Source organism: Nicotiana tomentosiformis, chromosome 9, assembly GCF_000390325.3.
Source record: "Nicotiana tomentosiformis chromosome 9, ASM39032v3, whole genome shotgun sequence".
NCBI lineage: Eukaryota > Viridiplantae > Streptophyta > Magnoliopsida > Solanales > Solanaceae > Nicotiana > Nicotiana tomentosiformis.
This window is the reverse complement of record NC_090820.1, coordinates 41,583,252-41,599,785: the sequence shown is the minus strand read 5'-3', so window position 1 is coordinate 41,599,785 and position 16,534 is coordinate 41,583,252. Positions and strand designations below refer to the sequence as shown.

At 38.4% G+C, this 16,534-nt stretch overlaps 1 protein-coding gene across 4 annotated transcripts in view; it reads left to right on the top strand.

Annotated features, from left to right (window-relative positions):
• LOC104087809 (pectin acetylesterase 8-like) overlaps nt 1–16,534 on the top strand; it is a 46,853-nt gene that overhangs the window by 23,045 nt on the left and 7,274 nt on the right. For all 4 annotated transcript variants that reach the window (XM_033653874.2, XM_009592369.4, XM_009592370.4 and 1 more), the window contains one exon: nt 8,097–8,236. In XM_033653874.2, the coding sequence (XP_033509765.1) occupies nt 8,097–8,236 (140 nt within the window). The remainder of the gene's footprint in view (nt 1–8,096; nt 8,237–16,534) is intronic.

Genomic DNA, 16,534 nt, shown 5'->3' with positions numbered 1-16,534 from the left:
TTCAACTGATGATAGCTTGACTGCAAATCAATCTTTGAGAACACTTTGGCATCCTGTAGCTGATCAAATAGGTCATCAATGCGTGGCGATGGATACATATTCATCATTTTAACCTTGTTCAAGTGTCTATAATCAATACACATGCACATAGAACCATTCTTCTTCTTTACAAACAAGACCGGAGCACCCCAAGGTGACACACTAGGCCGAATGAAGCCCTTATCAAGCAACTCTTAAAACTGCTCCTTTAACTCCTTTAGCTCCGCTAGGGCCATACAATATGGTGGAATAGAAATGGCTTGAGTGCCCGACAACAAATCAATACCAAAATTGATATCCCTATCGGGAGGCATGCCGGGAAGCTCCACCAAAAATATATCTGGATAGTCTCTCACTGCCGGAACTGACCCAATGGTAGGAGTATCAATAGTGACATCTCTCACAAAGGCTAAATATGCCTCACACCCCTTCCCAACCATACGATGTGCCTTAAGGAAAGACACCACCATGTTAGGAACATAATCCAAAGTACCACTCCACTCTAACAACAACAAACCTGGGATAGCCAACATCACCGTCTTGGCGTGACAATTAAGAAATATCATGATAGGGCGACAACCAGCCCATGCCCAAGATAACATCAAAATCTACCATACTGAGAAACAATAAATCAACTCTGGTCTCAAAACTGCCAAGAGCAACTAAACACAACTGATACACATGGTCAATAATAATAGAATCTCCCACATGCATAGACACATATATAGGAGAACTCAAAGAATCACATGATATACCCAAATACAAAGCAAAGTGAGATATACATAGGAATAAGTGGATCCTGAATCAAATAAGACTGATGCATATCTATGACAAACCAGAACAATACCTGTGATAACTGAGTCAGATGCAACTGCCTCCGTCCTAATCGGAAAATCATAACATTTGGCCTGGCCTCCCCTTCTAGGGCGACCACTACCTGCCCAACCTCCACCTCTAGCTGGCTGTATAGGTGGAGTGGCACCTAGTGCGGTAACCACGGCTTGAGAAGCCTGAGGACCCAGTGGAATGCGTGGAGCCTGAGTAATCTATGGAGGTGCACCCCTCCTTAGTTTAGGGCAGTCCTTCACCATATGACAAATGTTGCCACACTCAAAACAAGCTTTCAGATGATGTGGCTGCTGGAGCTGGCTCGGGCCTGGTCGGCTGGACTGATCGCTGAAAACACCCAGTGCAGGAGGTGCACTAGATAGTGGCGGTGCATTATGGGCTACCTAAGACCTGGGAATGACCGGAACACCACTGGAACTTGGAAGTGCTGAATGAATAGGAAAACTAACATAGCCTCTATCATGGCGGGCTGCAACTACGGCACGGGCACCACTATATGTGCCAGAATCTCGAGGCCTCTTAGCCTCCCTCTCCCGGACCTACATGCCCTTCAATATCTGAGCGATCTCCACCGCCTATTGGTTTGGGGTATCACTCTCCAACTCTCGAGCCATGCTATATCTAATATTGTGGTTAAGCCCTTCAATAAATCGATAGACTCGCTCTCTAACCGTGGAGACTAAAGATGGTGCATGTTGGGAAAACTCGCTGAACCTGACATCATACTCCGACACAGTCATAGCACCCTGGTGCAACTACTCAAACTACGTGCGCCATGCATCGAGAAGGCTATGGGGAACAAACTCTCTCAAAAACATCTCTGAAAACTGAGCCCAGGTGAGTGAAGCTGCCTCGACTGGGCTACCCAACTCATATGCTCGACACCACTGATAAGCCGCTCACTTAAGATTGAACATAGTGAAAGCAATCCCACTCGACTCCACAATACCCATAGTACGGAGGACACTGTTTCACTCCTCAAGAAAATATTGTGCGTCCTCTGAAGCTAAACCGCTAAAGTGGGTGGTACTTTTTGTACCTCTCGAGACTGAGCTGCTCCCCCTCAGATGCTGCTGCCCTAACCTCGGGTTGAACTAGGACAATCGACTACACTGGTATGACCTCTGGGACCTGGTCAACCTAGACCCACTGCTCTAGGGTACGGGCTGCGGGAGTCTATGCTCCTCTCCTAGCCTGAGATGTGGCAGGAGCAAATGGAATCAGCCTTGCCTGAGCTGGAGTGCCAAACATGCTCAAAAACTGGGGGAGCATCTCCTGAAGTGCAGTGGTAGTAACAGCCGTCTCAGGTGCCTGCCCTCTAACTAGAGCTACTGGTGGCTCCTTTATAACAACTCGGGTAGGTGCTTTGGCTGCGCCCGTACTTGGCCTCTGCATCGGCCCGGACCTCTCTGCTCTAGCAGGGGGCGCGAGTGTCTGATCATCAGATCCAGTTGTGTGTGTCCTCACCATCTGTGAGGGAATAGAAAGATAAAGATTTAGAATTTTGAAGTCAACAAATTCGCACGAAAAGGAATCAAAGAAATGAAGCTTTTACTAACAGTTCCACAACCTCCCTAAGATAAGTATAGACGTCTCCGTACCAATCCACGAGACACTACTAAACCTGCTTGTGAGTCAAAACACCTATGAACCTAGAGCTCTGATACTAACTTGTCATGACCCCAATTTTCCTTTTTAGGATGTCGTGATGGCACCTAGTCTCTAAGACTAGGTAAACCTAACATACATGCGAAATATAACTAAAATAACTGAAATACAAGTCACAAGTTATATAATATAGTACTGAACATCCCTATACATTTGTGTCTATAAAAGGAATAGGAAAATGAAATAGACTAAATAGAGGGGGACTCCGAGGCCTGCAGACTCGTGCAGGTATACCTTGAAGTATCCGAGCTGAGCTCGCCTCACTGGTGCGTGCACTGGTAGGAGTTACCTAGATCTGCACAAAAGATGTGCAAAAGTATAATATGAGTATACCATAATGGTACCCAGTAAGTGCCGAGCCTAACATCAGTAAAGTAGTGACGAGGTCAGGTCAAGGCTCTACTGGAATAAATAAGAAAGTGAACAAGTGTATAATAGTGAAATAATGATAACAATAGAAATGAGACAATAAATAAATACACCGATATTAGCTACACTGAACTAAGGCAAATAATGCATCACACAAGAAAAACAAGGAATGCTATGACACGGAACAAAGCAACAAACACAAGTGAAGTAATGGAAAATTTTCATCAAGGATCATTACCGAGGTACCGCCTCATAGTCTCAAATCACAAAATATTTCACAATCTTTCCTTATATCACCTCGGGAGCCTTGCATTTAGTTTTGAAAATCATTTTACCGAAATAACTTCGCGCGTTTTAGCCCAAGACTACCTAATATTATCACATGCGTATCAATATCATAACGTATCAAGCTCACCTTATCGCACCGCATGCGTTTCAATCCCAAAACCTAATACTACCGCATGCATATCGATATCACAACGTATCACAAATTATACCTCAAGTGCCTAATATCACAATTTGCCAATGAAATCAACAATAATGGTGTTTTCACAATAGATAGCACATGGCTCAACCACAATGTACACCAGAGTCTCAACAATAACAACCGACGTAAATAACTCAACAAGAATAGTATTTCACAACTTCACAACTTTGCCTCAATGCGAATCACAACCTTTATAACTCAAATTCAATTTCAACAAGGTATTCCAAGAATAACAACTTCAAGTAAAGAACTCAACATTTAAAAAAATGAATAAGGAATTGAGGAAACACTAACTTCAACTACTCATGTAAAGCCAATTAACAAGTAAGAGATAAGACAAGTAGAGCATGTGAAGATAGACTAATGATGATGAATATAACATGTTAAGGTAACTCAATTAAGGCATAAAAGGAATCTACATAGCTAAAATCGATCAATTTTAACATTTAGCCCGTCTACACACTCGTCACATATCATAATTAACAAAAACCAACACCAATCCTAAGGGGTAATTCCCCCACGCAAAGTTAGGCAAGACACTTACCACAAAACACGCTAACTCAATCCACTAGTGGGCCTTTCCCTCGATTATCCAACTCGGAGCGGCTCGAATCTAGCCAAAATAAATTCATACCATAAATATAAACTATAGAAAACTATTTCGAACAATAAAGTTACGTTCTTTACAAAGAAACAAAAAGTCAACTCAAAAAGCAATCCGGGCCAGCATCTCGGAATCCAACAAAAATTACAAAGAACACCCATTCAATAATGAGTCCAAATATACAAGAATTACTCAAATCTAACCTCAAATCGCCTTTCAAATCCCCAAATTTTATCCTAAGAAGTTTTCACAATTTTTCCGCAAATTATCAACTCAAATCACTAATTAAATGATGAAAATAATAATGGATTCGTGTAATATAGCCAATATCAAGTTAGAATCTCTTACCTCGATGAATTTCCTGAAAATATCTCAAAACATTGCCATAAACCGAGCTTTCTAGGTCCAAAAATGGATAATGAAATCAAACCCTCGAACTTAGGCCTTTTATTCTCAGTGGTTCCGCATTTGGGGTCACACAGTCGCATTTGCGATGCCGCACCTGCGGAAAAACCATCGCAGGTGTGGTTCTCACTTAGGTTCTGAGAATCCACTCCTGCGAACCACTATCTCGCACTTGCGAGCCCGCTTCTGCAGAGAAAACGACAGCACTTGCGGTCCTGCCCAAGGCCTCTCCCCAAATTCCGCTTCTGCGAAGGCAAGGTCCGCTCCTGCGGAGGCATAGCTGCGCCCAGGTGTTCGCACCTGCGAGCCCAGACCTGGGTTTCCCCTCTCTTCTTCTTCACTTCACCACTCGCACCTGCGGCCAATCCCTCCGTAGGTGCGATGACACCAGAAGGTTGGAACTTCAACAAAGAGTCTAAGTCCAAATGTGTTCCAGATTCAAGTCGAATCGCACCCGGGGCCCCCGGGAACCCGTCTGAATATACCAACAAGTTCCAAAACACATAACGGACCTACTTGAGGCAAAATATCACATCAAACAACATCTATTATACGAATCACAGCCCAATTCAAGCCTATTATAACTATGAACTTCCGAATTCCAAAACTAATGCCGATTCATACCAAAACAACTCCAATTGGCTTCAAACTTTGCACAAAAGTCATAAAATTACATGATGGATCTATTCCAACTTCCGGCATCAGAATTCGAACTTGATATCAATAAAGTCAACTTTGGGTCAAACTTTTCAACCTTCAACTTTCGCCAATTCAAGCCGAAACGACCGACAGACCTCTGAATCAACATCAATACACGCTCCTAAGTTCACAATTATCATACAAAGCTATTGGAACCGTTAAAACTCCATTCCGAAGTTGTCTACAAAAAAGTCAAATTACGATGAACTCTTTCAACTTAAACCTCCAAAGTAGGGACTATGTGTCCCATTTCACTCCGGAACTTACCCGAAACCAAAACCAAACTCCCCGTCAAGTAACATAATCACAATATAACATAGAGTAGGCAATAAATAGGGGTATCAGGGCTAAAATACTCAAAATTACTGGCTGGGTCATTACAAAGTGGATGGAAAGAATCAAAGATATATTCTTCAAGAAGAATCAATGCCGCATGATAAGTAAAGAAAGATGGGAAGTTTTTCCTAGATGTCATGTAGCCTTTTGAAGATAGGTATGGACGTCATCATACCGATCCGCAAGACTCTACTAGACACTTGCACATGACTTATAGAACCTATGAACCTAAAGTAGTTATATCAACTTGTCACGACCCAAAATCCACCGGGTCGTGATGGCACCTATACCAACCCGCTAGGTAAGCCAAACAACAGTCAACACAACACTAATGAAAATAATAAGAAATCAATAAGTGAAATAACCAAATCTCTATACAATAACCCAATAATTGGTAGTATAAGTCATGAGCCACTAAGATTTAGATTGACAAAGCTGGTATGGAAATAATTACAATATCTGTTTGAAATGTACACAAACAGAGTAATTAAAACTATCAAGATTAATTGGTAGCTATATCCGAAAAGCAGGTACATCTTCAATGCCAGCCCCCGTCATCCATAGCATCTTAGCTCCAAGCATATGCACGCAATGTGCAATGTATTATGTGTACAATTGACCGATTAAAGTGACATGCTAAGGTGTATGCATGTGCGAAGTGTGCTACCAAAGCTTTGATTAGGCGATTACGCCACAAAATAGCAATTAACAAGTTTGAACAAGAGATTATCCTAAACATGATCTCTAACGTAATTCAAGTAGCTCACAAAAGTTTACAAACATATGAAGCATGATAATATGAAGCTTAACACTCAATTCAAGGCATAACATAGCCTAAACACTATCCCGAGCATGGATAAAACTCAGTGCATGCACACGTGCCTATTCCCTACATGTGCATCACCCCAACACGTAGCCATCATCAACAATTTGAGTAACTACTACCTCAAACCAAGTTTAGGCAAGATACTTACCTCAAACAAGCTAAATCAATATTCTATAAAGGCGTTCCCACGCAAATCGACCTCAGAAGGACTCAAATCTAGTAAAAATTAACTCAAAAACATCAGATAATGCCATAGGAAACAACCCCAAACAATAAAGCTTCGATCTTTATATAAACACGCAAAGTCAACCAAAAATTTAATCCGAGCATGTATCCTGGAACCCGACCAAACTCACAAATCTTGGTTACTCATTCTAATACGCGTCCAACTATACGAGTTTCCTCCAAATTCTACCTCAAATTGGCCCCCGAATCTCCAATTTTCGCTCTCCAAAACCATAGCAAAAACCTCCAAATTTCTCTTTCAAATCACATAATCTATTTATATAATATCAAAATCAAGTAGAAATCACTTACTTTATTGCCTTGTACAAAAATCCTCTTAAAAATCGTCCCTCTCCAAGTCTAGGCCTCAAAATATAAAATAATGAGTCAAAGTCCCGAAATTGCATTACTTATACTTCAGTCTAGTGGTACCCTTTGGGAACGCGACCACTGCCTCGCTTTCGCGAAGTAAGAAAATCAAAGTGCACAAAATAACTCTTCGCATTCGCGGTCGATACCTTACGAACTCAATGCACACAGTGCCTCCTCCTTCGTGAATGCGTCCAAGCCCTTGCGAACACGAACGCCAACTTCCACAACTCCCACCTCTCTTCGGGAAAGCGACCCATAGGGCGCAAACACGAAGAAGAAAAACTGCCCAGCTCAAATAACACTTTGCGAATACGATAGCCCTGTCGTGAACGCGATGAGGACTTGACACCAGTGAAAGTTTCTGCAACATAAGAATGCTCTGGGTGGTCCAGAAACCCACCTGAGCTCCTAGAGCTACCAGAACCCCATTCAATTACACCAACAAGTCCTAATATCTTCCGCAAACCTATCCAAAGATTCGGAACACTGAAATTAATATTAAAACCACAAATCGATAATCAAAATACAAGTTAAGCTTCTCTTGAGTTGATTAACTTCTAAACTTCAAACCAAGCGTCCAATTCAAGCTTAACCAATCCGGATTAATCCCAAAATTTGCACACTTGTTCCAAATAACAAAACGAACCTATTTCAACTTTTGAAACCAATATCCGAATCCGATAACATCAAATTTATCCCCCGGTGAAACTTATGAACTTTTCAAATCTTCAAATTACCAACTTTCGACATTTAGGGTCAAATCAACCTAGGAACCTTCAAATCCAAATCCAAACATACGCCTAAGTCCCAAATCACCCTACGAACCTATTGAAACCATCAAAATATGAATATGAGATTGTTTACAGAAAAGTCAAACCTTGGTCAACTCTTACAATTTAAGCTTCCAACCATGAAACTAAGTGTTGCAATTCACTTCAAAACCTCCCCGAAACCAAACCAACCATTCCCATAAGTCACATAGCAACAAATACACATACGGAAATCATCAATAGGAGAACTGAGCTAAAATATACAAAATGACCAACCGAATCGTTACAGTATTTTTATATAATTTATTTTCTTCATTTACACCGAATGAAATTATCGACACTAAAGGGGGAAGCACATGTTTCCTACTACACATATGAAACCCCTTTCCCTTCCATGAATCACGTATATGAAGTTATATTTCTAAGATTTTTGGTTTGTTATTTCAGAATTGAGGTCAGAATTCTTAAGTGCTTTGCCCAAACCAAATGATCCTAAACAAAGAGGAGCTTTCATAGACTCTTTTAATCGTCATACCCAGCTTGAACTTTGGTGGAATAAAGTCAACGCCACTCCGATAAATAATCTGGTAAGAGTTTATTTATTATATATTCTTGGTAATGCGCTCTTTTTCCAACTATTCGTATGTGTATCGTTTAAGAAGTTACTTTAATATCGAAAACTTTCCTCTTAATCAGCTTTCAGTTTATTTTACATGCATAAAGCTTGAGTTTGGTGGCCAATTAAATCAAAAAAGAAAAAGATACAAATTTTGTGTTTTTAGGCCTAATTGGAATTAGTGGGGAGTCATATAAATTCAGTGGAATAATGAAGTAGTAGTAACATTTTTGTATTATACAATGCACCAGACCCAGGTATACACATAATGCTCTTCTAAACAACTGATATTTTCGTATTGGTTGCTCAGTATGAATTCCAGCTCTTTTAATTTCAGCGTTTTGAATATATATTCTTGCGTTTTGGTTGACTACACTAGTAAAATTATAATTTTTTTTTTTTTTTTTTCTATTACATACAATTCTTTCATTTTCTAATGTGTGTAGTTTTGTGGGTGAAAACTGTTATTGGCCGTATTAAGAAGTATCTAATTCCAATATATACGATTTTAAGGATTGTGTTGCGGAAGATCGTAGGTTAAGCGGCACACAATCACACAAAGTAAATAGAGAAAAAAGAAATAACATAAGGATTTAATGAGATTCGGCTATCAGAGAGAATTTTTTACTATGAATGAGATGAAAAAATACAATACAATCTATAGAATCCCCAACTACAACTCCTATATATAGATCCCAAATAGTCCCAAACTTATAAGAGAAAGGTATTTCCAATCCAATAAAGACAATAAGTTTTTCTTTCCAAATCTATTAGAATAATGGGTTTCCCAAACCTATAGGGATTATGGATTTTCTAAAAATACAAGAAAATATTTTAAGCCACAATAAATCTTCTTATTGGCTTGAATTCTCTTCATCAACATAAACAACGTCTCTCTCCCTTGCCCTCAGCACTCGCAAGGGCTCTACTCATTGCCGCACACATCAATCAAGTCTAGGCAACGCCTAAACTTGCTAAGAGATCCAATCTCTTCAGCTGTAGCACAAATCCGTTGATTTGGTTATGTACTAAAAATAGCTTATGGATAGCTATTATACTGAAGTTCAGCAACGGTCTCTGCAACTGCCAAAGCAAATTTCACAAGATTTGTATATCCATCAAGATTCTTATCAACTATATTTGCAAATCTTTGTGGTCAGTTAATCACTCTATTCTCTCTGCTTGTTGCAATGTTATTTGGTTATTGTTGTGCAGGTGCATCAACATTATCATCTTGATCAATATTTTGCATCGTATCCACTTTCTCTACTTTAGAACTACTGGACTGAGCTAGTGGAGATTCAATTCCTAGCTCTATGTGATCACTGACACCACGATCTGTTTCTTCTATTGCCTTCTCCCTCTAACTGTCCAGTGAGGCAGATCTATTGAATGTCACATCCGTACTAATAACTAACCCTGGAATCTTTTGATTTGTGCACCACAGCCTATAACCTTTCACTCCAGATGCATGCCCTAGAAACATATACTTTTTTATCATCGTCTCAAGCTTTCCATCACTCACATGAGCACAAGCAGGACAACCAAATATTCTCAAATTTGAATAATCAGCAGGTGAAACGAACCATACCTCAAAAGAAATTTTGAACTAAATAGTTGTGGATGGAGATCTATTAAGAAGATAACAAGATATATTGATTGCTTCAACCCAAAAAATCCTTGCTAACATACGAGTGTGAAAGCATGTTTCGTGCCCTGCCATAAAGTATTATGTTCATAAGTTCTACAACACCATTATGTTGTGCTATTCCGAGACAAGTACGGTGTCTTACTATGCCCTCTCTGCTATAGAAATTATTGAACTTTGAATTGCAAAATTTCAACCCATTATCCATCCAAAGACGCTTAACTTTTCTTTCTGTCTTCCTCTCAACCATCGTCTTCCATTTTACAAATATTGGAAATACTTCATATTTTGTTTCAGAAAATACTCACACACCATTCTTGATCAATCGTCAATAAAAGTCATAAAATACATGGCACCAGTCTTTCCTATATAGCAACGTATCAGCAAAAGTATCATAAGAAGGTGGTAAAAAATATAACACAGTCAAGTCCTGATCCTCACTCTGAATTTTAATATCTATGTTCTTTAGGTCTATTATAATTGAATAAAACTCATCAATGTGAGTTTTAACAGGTGTACTTTCTTTCATACAAAAATTGTATAACCTCTTTTTCAGGTAGAGGCAATTTGTCAGTGATTTCTTAGAATACAGATCTTTCATTTTCTTCCATGTCGTTGATGTAAAAGATTTTAAAGAAATTTCCCACACAACGCTATCTCTAACGCTTATGAAGATCACACTCAAAACCCTCTCCTCCAGATCTTCCTTCTCTGTCTCTTTCATCTCTTTAGGAAAATCCTCATTAATTGTCTTCCATAAACCTTATAACATAATGGGGATTTAGTTCTTTCCATAGACTGAAACTAGAACCCCCATCAAATTTCTCTACTTCGTACTTTGTTGAAGATAATAAAGACATATAATCCCTAGATTATATGTAGAAACTCGAACTTATCTCTGATAGCAATTGTTGCATAAAAGCCTGGCTTAACTGGCACATAATCATACGAAGCAAATAGAGAAAATAAATAACACAATGATTTAACGAGGTTCACCTGAGCATAATCCTCACGACAGAAGTAGAGAGAGTTTTTCACTATGAATGAGAAGAAAAACACAATACAATCTATAAAATCCCTAACTACTACCTCTATATATAGATCCCAAATAGTCTCAATCCTATAAGAGAAAGATTTTCCCAATCCGACAAGGACAATAAGTTTTCTTTTCCCAAATAAACTAGAAAAACGAGTTTTCCAAACCTATTGGGATTATGAGTTTCCTAAAAATATAAGAATATAATTCTATATTAGGTAAAATTTACAGCTTATAAGTGTACATATCTCGAGCAGACACGTGACAGTGATGATAGAGTGGAGATGAGTCAGCAGATAATTAATACCAGATACTAGCACATAACCAGTATTGTGTAAATTCCAAGGACGTAGAGATCGGGGAAGAGAATTTAAAAGAGTTACCGGCTGGAAAGAGCAGCATTAAAGGTGCAGCCATTACAGAAAATCATAAATTAATTCTCAACGTTATGTAGCCATCAAAGAGGGAATTTTATTTATCTTTAAGAGGGCGTGATTTGGGGATCTTGTATCCTCATATTTAACTATAAATAACAATATTTGTACTCAATGTAGGGACATGAAATACTAGAACTAGAAAGCCAATCTTTCTTTCTCTCATTTTCCTAAACTTTATAAGATTGTTATCAAGTCTTTTCAGTTATTCTTAGTTCTGGTGGGATTAACCTGAAGTCCAGGCTTGTGCATTATTTAATTATTTTTTATTTTATTTCCTTTATTCTTTGTTTTTTTATTAATTAGATCAATTTAATCCACGTGTTTATAAACCATGTTTATAAATTCAACTGTATCTCTTTTGCAAGTAAATAGTTTGGCGCCCACTGTAGGACATAGACAATTATGATGTTATTTTGATCTGCTTATCTTATACTAACGTGCTTTAAAGTTTTTCTATTTTAAACATACTAGAGTTATGGCACACAATGATATCAACAACTTGCTCAATATTGGTGTGAACAACAACAATGAGACTGTGGACAATTTACATGATGAGACTCAACAAGAAAATTCAACTAGTGAAACCCATATTAATGGGAATGAATCAACTACAAGTAGGATGGAAAGAAATACTCAACGTGTGAGGAGTCGTACTCCTAATGATTTCGATGACGAGCCCATGACCGATACCATAAACGTTTTGAGAGCACAATAATGTAAAATGATGAACCATCTCTCAAGACATGATCACATAATGACTGAGCTTCAACAAGCATTACCGGTCGCTTCAAATAATTCAAATGGTGGTATTCGAGCCCATCATGGCATGCCTGTAAATCAAATGGCGCCAAGAATCGGTAACATTTCTTCTAGAGGGGAGTTTAGATCGAACAACAACCAAGCAGGCAGAGCAGGTAGAAGATCTGAAAATGAAAACAAAGCAGACGATACTTTCAAGACCAAACACATGAGGTGAATCAGAGAAACAAAAGCTCAAACAGATCAGAATGTTATGAAATTTTACACTCTGATGGATCAAATCTCGGGGGCACCTACGATCTTAAAGGGCATGGACTCGAAGAAGTCCAATTTTCATTCAAACCTAGTGTGGATCTGGAGTGGATTCCAAAGAGAATCAAGATGTTATATATATTCCAAAATACGATGGAACATCGTATCCATAGGAATACATTACAACTTACAACACAATTGTGAAGGGAAATGATTTGGCTCCACATGAGATCGATTCCGTCTTGATAAAGAAATTTGGCAAAACTCTAACGAAATGGGTTTTAACATGGTATTCACTTTTACCTGAACACTCAATTGATTCTTTCGAAATGCTTGCCGATTCTTTCATCAAAGCTCACATTAGAGTGAGAAGTTCAAGCTAGGAAAGAAGATATTTTTAGAATCATTCAAGGATACTCAAAGTTGTTGCTAGAGTTCGTGATTAGGTTTCAAAAAGAGAGAATGTTGTTGCCAGCAGTACCAGATGAATGAGCAGCGAGAGAATTTACCAAGGGTCTCAACCCTTTAAGCTCCAATACCTCAAGCAAGATAAAGAGATTTTTATTGGAATTTCAAGTAACCACATGGGATGATGTTCACAACTGCTATGAATAAAATATTATAGTTGAAGGCCATCAATTGGGTTCTTCAGTATCTTTCAAAGTTTGTAACCATTATTGGAATCTATAAAGGTCTAAGAATGAACTCAATGAAGATTGGAGGCCATCTAGGAGCCATTTTCAATCTTATGTGTCAAATGAACGGACACATTCACAAACAGGACAAGGACGCATAGTTTATCAGTCGCTGGAAAGTCTTGGATCGGATAAGAGGACTGATCATGGACGAAGTAGAACAATTCTGCATAATAAAGAGCCATCAAAGTTTCGAGATGCAATCTATCCCCGGTTATCGGATTACAATTCAATATTAGCTTGGTTGAGTTGGTTTCTGCCATGAGAAACATAAAGGAATCAAGGTTCCCAAAACCAATTCGATCAGACCCGAGTTAGAGAGATCCTAGTTTTGCTATGAATTCCATGGTACACATGGTCATAGGACTAGGGACTGCAGACATCTTCGTGAAGAGGTAGCAATGTTGCTGAAAAATGTTAATCTTAAATATTTCTTAAGTGATCAGGCTAAGAGTAATTACGATAAAGTTTGTGATACAATAGAACTGGCAAAGCCAACATGATCTCCTCGTCTCATAATAAATATGATTTTTGGAGGAGTTGAAGTGAATGGGGTAACATTTTCAACTGCAAGAAAGATGATCCGGGAAGTACCAGAGGATGATGAAATTACTTTCAGTGAGGAATATATAAATGACCTAACTTTACCATATAATGATTCCTTGGCAATATTTTTAAATGTTTTAGATTTTAAAATTAAACGTGTGTAGGTTGATCTAGGTAGTTCGACCAATATTATTCAACTAAGAGTCCTAGAGCAAGCAAAGCTCACCGGTAACATAGTTTTGGCAACAAAGATTGTAGCTGGATTCAACTTAACAAGTATGACGACCCGAGGAGAGTTCGTGTTGCCTACATACGCTGATGGGGTGATGAAATATACATTATTTGGAGTTGTGGATAGTGATATGGGGTATAATGTGATTCTCGGTAGACCGTGGATCCATGATATAAAAGTTCTTCCATCAACTTATCATCACTTGCTAAAGTTCCCAACACTGAATGGAACTAAGCAGATTAGAGGTGATAAGCCCACTGTAAGGGAACTGGATACGGTAACTTGATCTAGTAATAAGGCGGATGGAGTCAATAAATAGTAATTACATGGACCAGTGTAAAATTCCAATTCAGTCCTGGCGACAATGACGGTAGTGATGAGGAGACATAAAATATTTACCAGGTACCCAGATCTTTTCAAGTAGCAGAAGAAACAGATGCAACAAAGTCAACCGCAGAAGAGATCGAATAAGTCACTTTGTTCATTGAGTTCTCAGAAAGAAAGGTTTACTTAGGAATGGGGCTGCGCCCCAAATTCAGACATAAAATTATTGAATTTTTTAAGGCTAACGCTGATTGATTTGCGTGGTCTTGCTTATATATAATAGGTATCCCACTTGAAGTGACAGTACACAAGCTAAGGTTGGACCCCAATTTCCCTCTAGTAAATAGAAAAAGCGGCCAATTGCCTAGGTCAGAAACAAGTTTGTAAATGAGGAGGTAACCAAATTACTTAATATAGATACAATACATGAAGTTAAATATCCTAATTGGTTAGCTAATGTAGTGGTAGTACCAAAAAAGAATAATAAGTTTAGAATGTTTATTGATTTTAATGATTTGAATAAGGCTTGCCCTAAAGACTCTTTTTCGTTGCCAAATGTTGCTCAAATAATCGATACTATGACTAGGCATGAGTTGATGAGTTTTAGTGATAGTACTCCAAGTATAATCAAATAAGGATGCACCCGGAGGATCAAGAAAAAATATCACTTATTACTAATTTTGGTCCTTACTTTTATAATATGATGCCTTTTGGGCTCAAAAATGCCGGAGCCACCTATCATCAGCTCGTTAATAAGATATTCGAATGTCAAATTGGTAAAACTATAGAATTTTATATTGACGATATGTTGGTTAATTCTCTTAGTGAAAGGAACTATTTGACTCATCTACAAGAAATATTTGACATCTTAAGAAAGTATAATATGAAGTTTAACCCAGAGGAATGTGCTTTTTGAGTTGATGTGCGGAACATTTCTCGGTTTCTTGGTTTTATAACGGGGAATTGAAGTAAATCCAGACAATATCAAAGCCATAGAAGATATTCGTGATCATCTGAATAGCGCAAAAGAGGTGCAAAGGTTGACAAGATTGGCAACCCTTAGTAGGTTTATATCAAGATCCTTAGAAAAGTGTCACTGGTTCTTTGCATTATTAAAAAAGAAGAATGACTTCTCATGGACACAAGAATTCCAATAAGCATTGAAGAATTTGAAGAAATACTTATATAGTCCACCTTTAATATCCAAACCAAAGGATGAAGATTAATAGTTAGTGTATTTGGCGGTGTCAGATGTTGCGGTAAGTGTATTCTGTTCTGGAAAGATGAAGGTACACAATACCTGATTTACTATGTTAGTAAAATACTATCAAGTGCAAAAACTTGATACCCGCACTTGAAAAAGTTGACTCTAGCTCTCGTAGATATCTCTCAAAAGCTCAGGCCCTACTTTTAGTGTCACCCTATAGCCGTTGTGACAATTTCCCCCCTAAGGAATGTCCTCCATAAACCTGAGTAATCGGGTCGATTGGTTAAATGGGCGGTTGTAATTAGTGAATTTGATACAAACTGCATACTGAAATTAAATCACAAGTCTTAGTCGAATTTGTGGCTGACTTTAGTTTGGGGATGACGCCTTTAGCTGCAAAAGAAGCAATGTTGGTATCGGGAACTGTGTCTGGAGTTTGGACATTGTTTACGGATGGGGCATCCAACGTGAAAGGATCTAGTATTGGGATAGTGTTAATTAATCCTTCAGGAGAAATCCTAAGGCAGGCCATACGAACTGTTCTTTTAACTAACAGTAAAGCCTGATATAAAGCTATGGTTGTAGGACTCGAATTAGCCCCGGGACTAGACTCCGAAGTGATTGAAGTAAAGTGTATTTCTTAGCTAGTGGTTAATTAAATATATGGAGTTTTTGATGCTAAATAAAAATGAATGCAGAAGTACTTAAACAAAGTCCAAGTTTTACTTTCCTGGTTCAGGGAGTGGTCGGTGATCCATATTCCAAGAGAGGACATTGTGGAGGCTAATGCACTAGCTAACTTGGGGTCTTAAATAGAGTTGAAGGGCACTGATTCTAGTTCTGTTGTACAGTTGTTGCATTCAGTCCTAGATGTGGATGGTTATTGCAAAGTAAATTCAACAAATCTCGTATGGGATTGGAGAAATGACTTTATTGAATATCTAAGACATGAAAAATTGCTTGAGGATTGTAAAGCCTCCCGAGCACTTTGAACAATAGTTGCTGGGTATTGTCCTTTTGATGGACAACTATACTAGAGAAAGATGTTTGTACAAAAAATATGATGAATGTCATTGTTATGGTCAGTTAATATACTAGTCGGCTCAACTTTTGCATTTAGTTGTGTCGCCATG